The following is an 11,205-nucleotide window of genomic DNA, read 5'->3' as shown; positions in this document are numbered from 1 at the left end:
GATTGTATATATCTGTATCGTGAATCAATTTAAGTGGACCTCGACTTAAACAAGTTGCAAAACTTATTCGGGTGTTACCATTTAGTGGTCAATTGTACGGAATATGTACTTCACTGTGCAATCTACTAATAAAAGTCTCAATCAATCAAAAAAAATAAATTCATGGTAAAGGTTAGGTTAGTAGTGGAATATATTTTAGGATTGCACTCAGAACACGTAGGATACAAAGCATTATATAAAGACTGGATTAAATAAAAGAGTACAGAGTAGGGTTCGTTCCATCTCGTCCACACTCCATATCAAAAGGTGGCGGTAATGCACATCAGAAGGATGCTTGCCAACCGTCATTAAACCAAAGAAGAAGAAGAAGATATTTGCGCATGTCCGAAACGGATCTTGTAGTGACATTGCTAGTTGCTTTGGAAGTACATTGAACAAAAGAGACGCGAGCAGGGCGGTTAATAAGATAGCGTTGTTGTTTTTCTCTATTATGTACACATTTATGTCGTACGCATTACATTTACTCTAACATTTCATGTCAGGATAAACAAAAAAGTGTCAGTGCGCGAAAAGCTGTTTATCATGCTAGCTTAGCGCTTTAGCTGCTAACCAAAGAGACGCGGAAACAGAAATCACGTTTGAGTATAAAGTGTTGCGATCACGTGGAAATGTGTAAATTACAAATGCTGAGATTGTTGGTGAACCAGCGACTATCTGTGGCTGTGGAAGAAATATTTGCAGTGTTAGAAAGAACGATAGCAGACTACGAGGAGGAACTTTGTCGAACAAAACAGGAGAACGAGCGACAAGGTCAACTACTGGACACTGTTTTCAAGTCACACAGATCAGGTTAGTCTTTACAACATTTCTGTTGGTTCACTATAGGGATGGGCGATACCATACTTTTAGGAATCCATTCGATACGATACCGATACTTTTTCTTGCATTTTCATCGATACCGATACCATTAATTTCTTATTGGCAATTTTTGTCAGTCAAAAATATTATTACTATTATTATTTAAGACACATCACAAAACTAATACAGACCATTTATACCACATGTATTATGGTCAATATATAATAAAAGTAAAATTAAAATAAATAACATAAATATGACAAATAAATTAAATATTACATATAATAATAATTATATATAATAATAATTAGATATTAGGGCTTTCCAATTAACTGTAAAATCCGAATCGCAAGAAGCTACAGTTATTTTTTAAAGTTTGTGATATAATTAGCAATTAATGAAATATGAAATAGGCTAATGTTTTCGAAATGTAAGAAATCATGTTACAGATTAAAACCAAAATCACATTCAATCATGTATTTCAAGATTTTCTTGGAAAAAAATAAAACTGTAATGCAAAGATGAAGAATCTCCAAATTGTATCTCTTTCTTATCTTGTTTTAAATACTCAAGCAATTTTCAACTAACAGTAAATTCCCCTGTGTAGAAATTATTTGAATTTAGGATAATCATTTAAACAAAAATATTCAGTAAACATTACTAAAAAAAACAAAAACAATGCCTGTTTTAAGTCAACAATTGGACAACACTGGATATGCCTGGCTGCATCGCTGTCGGCTGGCTGTGTGTGTGTTGCACGTTGACGACGCTCATTCGCTGTCTCCTGTCACGTAACTGGGCCAGCTCTATACTCTGCCAGGTACAGGGGTGTCCCAGCACATAGTAAGTTAAGTAAGTCATCTAAAACATCTGAAAGTGATGCTTGCATCCCCCACACGCCGTTTTTTGGTTTATATCGATACTTTTTTCAGAAAAGTGATGCCAAATGAGTAGCAAGTGAGTATCGATATATCGATACCACAGGATCGATACGCACATCCCTAGTTCACTAACTCCACTCACAACACTGCTGTCATTACGGGGACTATAGATGGAGTCAGTAAGATGTTGGACACAAAAGGTAGGGATGTCCGATAATGGCTTTTAGCCGATATCCGATATTCCGATATTGTCCAATTCTTAATTACCGATACCGATATATACAGTCGTGAAATTAACACATTATTATGCCTAATTTGGACAACCAGGTATGGTGAAGATAAGGTCCTTTTTAAAAATAATAATAAAATAAAATAAGATAAATACATTAAAAACATTTTCTTGAATAAAAAAGAAAGTACAACAATATAAAAACAGTTACATAGAAACTAGTAATTAATGAAAATGAGTAACATTAACTGTTAAAGGTTAGTACTATTAGTGGACCAGCAGCACGCACAATCATGTGTGCTTATGGACTGTATTCCTTGCAGACTGTATTGATATACAAACCCCGTTTCAATATGAGTTGGGAAATTGTGTTAGATGTAAATATAAACAGAATACAATGATTTGCAAATCCTTTTCAACCCATATTCAATTGAATGCACTGCAAAGACAAGATTATTGATGTTCAAACTCATAAACTTTATTTTTTTTTGCAAATAATAATAAACTTAGAATTTTATGGCTGCAACAGGTGCCAAAGTAGTTGGGAAAGGGCATGTTCACCACTGTGTTACATGGCCTTTCCTTTTAACAACACTCAGTAAACGTTTGGGAACTGAGGAGACACATTTTTTAAGCTTCTCAGGTGGAATTCTTTCCCATTCTTGCTTGATGTACAGCTTAAGTTGTTCAACAGTCCGGGGGTCTCCGTTGTGGTATTTTAGGCTTCATAATGCGCCACACATTTTCAATGGGAGACAAGTCTGGACTACAGGCAGGCCAGTCTAGTACCCGCACTCTTTTACTATGAAGCCACGTTGATGTAACACGTGGCTTGGCATTGTTTTGCTGAAATAAGCAGGGGTGTCCATGGTAACGTTGCTTGGATAGCAACATATGTTGCTCCAAAACCTGTATGTACCTTTCAGCATTAATGGCGCCTTCACAGATGTGTAAGTTACCCATGTCTTGGGCACTAATACACCCCCATACCATCACAGATGTTGGCTTTTCAACTTTGCGCCTATAACATTACGGATGGTTCTTTTCCTCTTTGGTTCGGAAGACACGGCGTCCACAGTTTCCAAAAACAATTTGAAATGTGGACTCGTCAGACCACAGAACACTTTTTCACTTTGTATCAGTCCATCTTAGATGAGCTCAGGCCCAGCGAAGCCGACGGCGTTTCTGGGTGTTGTTGATAAATGGTTTTCGCCTTGCATAGGAGAGTTTTAACTTACACTTACAGATGTAGCGACCAACTGTAGTTACTGACAGTGGGTTTCTGAAGTGTTCCTGAGCCCATGTGGTGATATCCTTTACACACTGATGTCGCTTGTTGATGCAGTACAGCCTGAGGGATCGAAGGTCACAAGCTTAGCTGCTTACGTGCAGGGATTTCTCCAGATTCTCTGAACCCTTTGATGATATTACAGACCGTAGATGGTGAAATACCTAAATTCCTTGCAATAGCTGGTTGAGAAAGGTTTTTCTTAAACTGTTCAACAATTTGCTCACGCATTGGTTGACAAAGTGGTGACCCTCACCCCATCCTTGTCTGTGAATGACTGAGCATTTCATGGAATCTACTTTTATACCCAATCATGGCACCCACCTGTTCCCAATTTGCCTGTTCACCTGTGGGATGTTCCAAATAAGTATTTGATGAGCATTCCTCAACTTTATCAGTATTTATGGCCACCTTCCCCAACTTCTTTGTCACATGTTGCTGGCATCAAATTCTAAAGTTAATGATTATTTGCAAAAAAAAAAAGTTTATCAGTTTGAACATCAAATATGTTGTCTTTGTAGCATATTCAACTGAATATGGGTTGAAAATGATTTGCAAATCATTGTATTCAGTTTATATTTACAAATAACACAATTTCCCAACTCATATGGAAACGGGGTTTGTTTATTGATATATAATGTAGGAACCAGAATATTAATAACAGAAAGAAACAACCCTTTTGTGTGAATGAGTGTGAATGGGGGAGGGAGGTTTTTTGGGTTGGTGTACTAATTGTAAGTGTATCCTGTGTTTTTTATGTTGATTTAATAAAAAAAAAACCAACAACAACAAAAATGATACAGATGATTAAAAAAAACGATACCGATAATTTCCGACATTACATTTTAAAGCATTTATCGGCCGATAATATCGGCAGGCCGATATTATCGGACAACTCTACTATAAAGGATTTAAATGAGAGACAACAACAGTTTTTCCATTTTCTTTATTTATTTTCAATTAATTATTATTATTTACATAGCATCAACTTTTGCTTGACAACCTATATCTCTCCTTGTAGCGACTTCATCGCTAATTTAATCAGTTTATGTTGCTTACTTCTGTTAGCGACTTAGCACAGCAGCTGGTGATACCTCCTCTCTGCTGCTCTCTCTATGTGTCAAATGTTTAGCTATTCCTCAGCTTGAAAGTGCCCATCCCCATAGCCTTTGCTTACTAAGGCCCCTTCTACACTAAGCCAGCTAAGGTTATCCAGGGTAAATCCCACCTAACCTTATCCTTGTCCACACACACACAATGGTCGTTTAAGACCCCCTCCCCCCTCCGTCAGCCGTGCAAGTTCATAAATGTTATATATCTGAACAATATCCAGTGTTGTGGTGTTTCAGTGAACTGGAATTCAGTGTGCTGTGGGGCCCTATTGTAGTGAATCACACCTCAGCCATCAAAAATTAATCAAATCTTTATGGGACACGTTAAAGTACACAATGTGACACAGAACATTTGACAACAATCAATCTCGGGATCTAGATATCTGGTCAGGACACTCCTCACTCTTTTGCCTTCATCTTCATTGTCCATTCGTTTTTAGTGACTTTATATACTCTGGACCTAGACGTTGAGTCTGTGACATAAATGGCGGACAATAACTGATACAGTCTGCTTTGCCAGTCCAAAAGCATTCGCCGTTTTTCGTAGTCTTTCCTCAACGGCCAGGTAACACAAAGCACACGCTACCTTTTTTATCACATCCACGGGAGCTTGCATTCTCGTTGACTCTCCTTCGACAAATGGACAAAGTTTTTCGGTAAGTAGAATCACAGCTGACCTGGACATTTGAAAGTTCTCTTGCCGTCTGAGAAGTGTTGTATCTGAAATAGCTGCAATCGCTTTCTCTTAAGGTATTCATGTGTGATTTCCACAAGCGTCTGTACAGATGGAAGAAGAAACACGGCAGTGTTTCCCACACATTCATTTATTTGTGGTGGCCAGCCACGAAAGAATTACGTGCGCCACAAATAAAAATTTAAAAAATGTTTTTTTTGTTTTTTTGTCCTGTCCAGCTTCTCAGGCAAATCATATAGTTGATGTAGATGCCCATATAGGCTGTTCAGATTTACTTTACAAAAGAGAAGTGTAGGATACTTCTCTTGTTGCCTTATTTGTATTTGACCACTACTGTTTTCTGTTTATTTGTTACTGACTGTGGCAGGACACCTCTGCCTCTGTTTCACTTTATGTTGCTGGTAAATAATATGGTTGTAGTAGTAGGCTAAAGTTAAATTATTTAGTATGCACTAATTAAAGGGGCAGAGCTTTAAGAGACATTTTAGCTTTTATATTTTATAAGATATATTTTTTGTAAGAACCACAATTAATAAATATATTTCAGTGAATAACTTATTGTTCAAATCTGTATATAAATATGTACATAAAGTGTTGTGATTATATTGTAAAATGGATGGATGGATGGATGGACCTTTAAAACAAAACTGTTATTATTAATTAGTAAGTATACATTTTTTGAGCCTTTTTAGAGAAAATAATATCATTGTAGTAAATTATGCAAATTACTTGATGATGTCATGGTGACCACGCCCATTGCCACGCCCCCACCGCCACAGGTATCTTGGCAGTTTATGGGAAACACTGCACGGGCATGTCTTGATGACTCGGCTCAATATTTCCAGTGGTTAGCTCCGAGTTACGAAACCGCTTTATTATGAAGCTGGCTGTGGCGCGTTCTTTCTGACGTCACTTCCTGTGTGGGGCGTGGTCTTTCTGGCGTCACTTCCTCTCTGAACTCAGTTTATAAACGATCAATGAGTCCATACAAAGCTAAGAGCCGGAGATTCAAGAAATACACGGCGCACTTACCCGTGTAAAAAATTGTCCGAGGAGAAGAACCTTAACCGATAGTTTTGTGTGGCCGAACAGGCCTTAGGCTAAATAATTATTTGTTTAAGGGGTTATCCGGCTTAGTGTACACATAGCCTAAATTACTGTAGTGTAGCGACTGGGTGACTGAAAAGTAGGTTTAATCTTCACCGCCAGTAGCTTTCACCTCTGTGGGTGAGTAAAAGCTCAATTTATCCCCACGCACAAGCGTGAGGCTATAAACCTAACGTTAATGAACAAATTGAACAAAAACTGCCTTGACATACAGTAATATCAGCTAACTAATTACTCTTAAGAATATATAACACCTTACGTTACTACTTACAACAAAAATAATGTGAGTGCCGGATTTTCCGGACTACAAGGCGCACTTAAAATCCTTTTTTTCCCCTCAAAATTCGACAGTGCGCCTTATAACCCGGTGCGTCTAATGTACATAATAATTCTGGTTTTGCTTGCCAACCTCAAAGTTATTTTGTTCAGTACATGGTGAAATAATAAATGTGACCAGTAGATGGCAGTCAAACATAAGATAATACATACAGTGTGTGACACACAAGAGATACAATACCGTTCAAAAGTTTGGGGTCACCCAAACAATTTTGTGGAATAGCCTTCATTTCTAAGAACAAGAATAGACTGTGGAGTTTCAGATGAAAGTTCTCTTTTTCTGGCCATTTTGAGCGTTTAATTGACCCCACAAATGTGATGCTCCAGAAACTCAATCTGCTCAAAGGAAGGTCAGTTTTGTAGCTTCTGTAACGAGCTAAACTGTTTTCAGATGTGTGAACATGATTGCACAAGGGTTTTCTAATCATCAATTAGCCTTCTGAGCCAATGAGCAAACACATTGTACCATTAGAACACTGGAGTGATAGTTGCTGGAAATGGGCCTCTATACACTTATGTAGATATTGCACCAAAAACCAGACATTTGCAGCTAGAATAGTAATTTACCACATTAGCAATGTATAAAGTGTATTTCTTTAAAGTTAAGACTAGTTTAAAGTTATCTTCATTGAACAGTACAGTGCTTTTCCTTAAAAAATAAGGACATTTCAATGTGACCCCAAACTTTTGAACGGTAGTGTATGTCTAGACTGCAATATGACTCAAGTAAACAACACCAACATTTTATATGTTCCATTGAAAATATAGAACATTACACACGGCGCTCAAAAATCTATCTAAATGTTTTAGTACGACTTTGGTAAGCTATGAAGCCGCACCGCTTGATGGATTGTACTGTGCTTCAACATATGAGTATTATTATGGTGTGTGTATAAGGTGAGACATATTATCTGGCATTTTGTTTCGCAATATTATGTAAAAGCTACTTTTCTTACCTTGTGGTACCTGCTGATTTGTATTTGGGTTCTGCATAAGTCCAGAAAGTTTGCGCGCGTCCGACGATCTTCTTGTTATGGGACATAAATCCTCTGCTGTTGCCATTTCTAATATAAAGTAGTGTAAAGTTATTACTTATATCTGTCAGTAAACTTGCCATGAAAGCGCTAAAACATACCGGTATAATGAGTTTACATTATTCACCCAGGGAACTTTAGTTATTAGAGAGTTCCGGTCGGACGAATTTTCACGGGACACATTTCCTGCATTGTTATTGCACTAGTGAGCCACGAATGAGGAGATGCTGCTTCGTTATTGATTGAAGTAAAGTCTGAATGTCATTAAAACAGTTAGCTCCATCTTTTGACACTTCTTCCACTCCCGTTCTTGCACGCTACACTGCTACAACAAATATGACGGGGAGAAGACGCTGCCTAAAGTGAGCCACGTAAATAAGACCGCCCACAAAACGCCGCATCCTGAAGAGACTGTCAGAAAGCGGCTTGAAGATGTTCTGTAAAACATGATCTATGCAACATTTTGACCAAACACCCACCATTGTTTTCAATTTAGAAAAAAAAAAGAATGTGACTCCCTTAATGCGCCCTGTAATCCGGTGCGTTTTATATATGAAAAAAGATTGAAAATAGACCATTCATTGGCAGTGCACCTTATAATCCGGTGCGCCCTGTGGTCCGGAAAATTCGGTACTCTATTTGGTCATCTAGCCATAAAACACTTAGGTAACCTTAAGCACTTTGCATGTTTTTTAAGATACCGGTATTTACCTTATACCGCCATTCAGACTAAAAATACTGCGTTATTAGTTTTGGTCCATATCGCCCAGCCTTCAGCTAGGACTCCTCCCGTTCTACTTTTACAAATTATTTGAGCCACAAGTAAATATACAAGGTAAATGCTGAACAATACTACTTTTTTTTGACAAGATTACTGTATATTGTAGAACATGCTATTGCAATGTTACCAAACAATATTTCCTTTCTAAAGGTTCTGGGGGATTTTAAAGGCATCTTACATGATGAGGGCAGCATGGTGTAACAGGGGTTAGTGCTGGTGCCTCACAATAAGAAGGTCCTAGTTTCGATTCCCAGACTCTTTCTGTGTGGCGTTTGCATGTTCTTCCCATGACTGCGTGGGTTCCCTCAGGGTACTCCGGCTTCCTCACACCTCCAAAGACATGCACCTGTGGATAGGTTGATTGGCAACACTAAATGGTCCCTAGTGTGTGAATGTGAGTGTGAATGCTTGTGCCCTGTGCCCTGTGCCCTGCGATGAGGTGGAGACTTGTCCAGGGTGTCCCGAATGGAGCTGGGATAGTTATAGTTTGGAAAATACGGTACATGTATCTGCTGGAGGTACCCTGACTGCTGTGCGGAACACTCTTCAGAGATCTTCAGAGACATATATTGTCAGAATATATGCTGTTGCAGGACAATCAATGCCTCCTGTGACTGAGCAAAGTTTGACTTTTCGTCTTGTGTCCTGCAGACGCCAGCGAAGAACATCTTTCCATTGAGCAGCAGGAGTGGACCTCCATGGAGGAGCAGGAGGAGCCAAATCACCCTCACCTTAAGGAGGAAGAGGAGGATCACAACATCAGTGATGGGCTGGAGGAGTTCCAAGTCGTTGGTATCCCCGTGAAAAATGAAGATGATAAAGAAAAATGTCAATTTACCGATAAAAAAGACTGTGAAGCATCACAAGCAGACAAGCCTTTAGCTCCACTATCAGATAGTGACGTTCCTTCACACTCTCCAGGCACTGATGAAGACACGAACGCTGATATGACATGTCCCTCTAATAACACACACTGGAAATGCTCTCAATGTGGGAAAACGTTTGGTAACAAAGGAAACCTAAAAACACACGTCAGATATCACACAGGAGAGAAACCTTTTGCCTGCTCGGTTTGCGGTAAAAGATTCTTTCAGAAGTCACATTTGAAAGCACACATTAGAACACACACTGGAGAGAAACCGTATACATGCTCTGTGTGTTGTAAAAGTTTCTCTAAAAAAGATGGTTTAACGAGACACGTAAGAATACACACTGGAGAGAAACCATTTCCTTGCTCAGTTTGTGGTAAAAGTTTCTCCCAGAAGATAACTTTGATTGGACATGCAAGAACACACACCTGAGAAAAAATTGTGGTCAGCGGTTTAAAAATAGTATAAACTTAACAGAACACAGACTCAACACTGGGGAGAAACTAATAATTGTTTTCAAGAGACATATTTAGCTGGATTTGAAAGAGGTAAATACAGGCAACAAAGACCATATTACTCCTTAACAAACAGAAGTTGTGCAAAAGATGACTTCTTACATTGCTAACTGACACTATGATAAAATGTTTGCATTGTATCCAATGAACACATTTCTTCTTTAAGATGAGATAATCGCACATTATTGCTCAGTAAGAAAATTACACAATTATACACCATTTGTTTCTTGCATTGAGCAAATTTAGCACAGTACCAAGTGAAATTCTTTGTGTGTTTAACATACTTGGCCAATAAAACTGATTCGGATATTTGATGAATCTCCATGTGCAGCATAAAAGCTTGTCCTGGGTAACTTGGACTCAATCCCAGCTGACTTTGGGTGAGAGGCGGTGTCAAAGGCAGAGTTAGGCGGTTGGCACTTGGACTCTAGCCCCATATGTTTTCGGAAGTTTTCTTTATTGGGAACCTCTCGGCATTAACGTGGAGTACCGAAGTCCAACACAAAGGCTTCAGCAGAACCTGTACAAATCAACATAAATCAAACAGGTGATGATTCAGGCCGATGAATTGTATGGTGTGTATTACATATTATATACTGTAATATAATAAGATGAACCTAAATACAACTTAATAATTGGGAAAAAATTATTTGTTTTTTTCAAGAGGTTACAACATGTGTAAGTGGAAATGTTGAGTATATTCACAGGAATAATCTAACAATTTCAAGAATTGTATTTATTTAAGGTGTTTCATTTGGTATAGTTGTGTGTTTTACTTACCTGTTTATTTGTACAGTGTGTTAAGTAAATTTTTGGTTCACTACATTGTCACTGTCCAACAACTGTTCGAGACTGCTGCTTGCTTCAAAATAAAATACATTTTCTTGAGCAAGTAAAGTGTTTCTGACTGTTTCCTGTGTGATCTAAGAAGATGGCCACTGTACGTTGATTTTCAAGGCAATAACACTAAATATTATATTATATATAGTATTTGTTCACTATGGATTGTGGAGGTCAACATACAGTATGTTTCTTGTATTTTTGTTCCAATATGGCTCTTTCAACGTTTTGGGTTGCCGACCCATGCTTTAGAATAATGAACCCGAAAAGTGAATACAAATAATAGAATATAAAGTAAATACAATTAAACAATAACTATATATATTTTTTCAAAAAATATATGTATTTCTACATTATTACATATAAAAACAGTTTTGTCCAAATGCTGCCAAGCTTCCTTTAACTCTGACTCATTTTCTAGTCCAGTTGCCTCTCTGGTGGCAATTGCCGACACTAAATTTGCATGTGCATCCAAAACGGTTCACAACTGGGAGTTGGTTCTTATCGATCACTTCAAAAGAGTCGTTCAAAAGACCAGGTTTGTTCGCAAACGTCACATATCTAGAAAGAACTCGGACATCCTCCATAGCCCGAACAGGACTGTGCGGCTCATCGTGTGAGGAAAAACTGACAAAAACCGTAAGCACAGACATCTCGGTAA

General features: G+C 38.1%; 1 protein-coding gene across 1 annotated transcript; it reads left to right on the top strand.

Moving 5' to 3' along the window:
• The first annotated feature begins 342 nt into the window (after nucleotides 1–342).
• LOC133663829 (zinc finger protein 180-like) lies at nucleotides 343–10,588 on the top strand. The gene is made up of 2 exons (XM_062068530.1): nucleotides 343–849; nucleotides 8,972–10,588. Exons 1-2 carry the CDS (start codon nucleotides 669–671, stop codon nucleotides 9,619–9,621), a joined length of 831 nt encoding a protein of 276 aa, XP_061924514.1. The 5' UTR covers nucleotides 343–668; the 3' UTR covers nucleotides 9,622–10,588.
• The last annotated feature ends 617 nt before the right edge of the window (nucleotides 10,589–11,205 follow it).

The sequence above is a fragment of the Entelurus aequoreus genome, linkage group LG13 (genome assembly GCF_033978785.1).
Source record: "Entelurus aequoreus isolate RoL-2023_Sb linkage group LG13, RoL_Eaeq_v1.1, whole genome shotgun sequence".
In the NCBI taxonomy this organism is placed as follows: Eukaryota; Metazoa; Chordata; class Actinopteri; order Syngnathiformes; family Syngnathidae; genus Entelurus; species Entelurus aequoreus.
The sequence above is the reverse complement of the archived record's forward strand: the minus strand, read 5'-3'. Positions and strand labels throughout refer to the sequence as shown.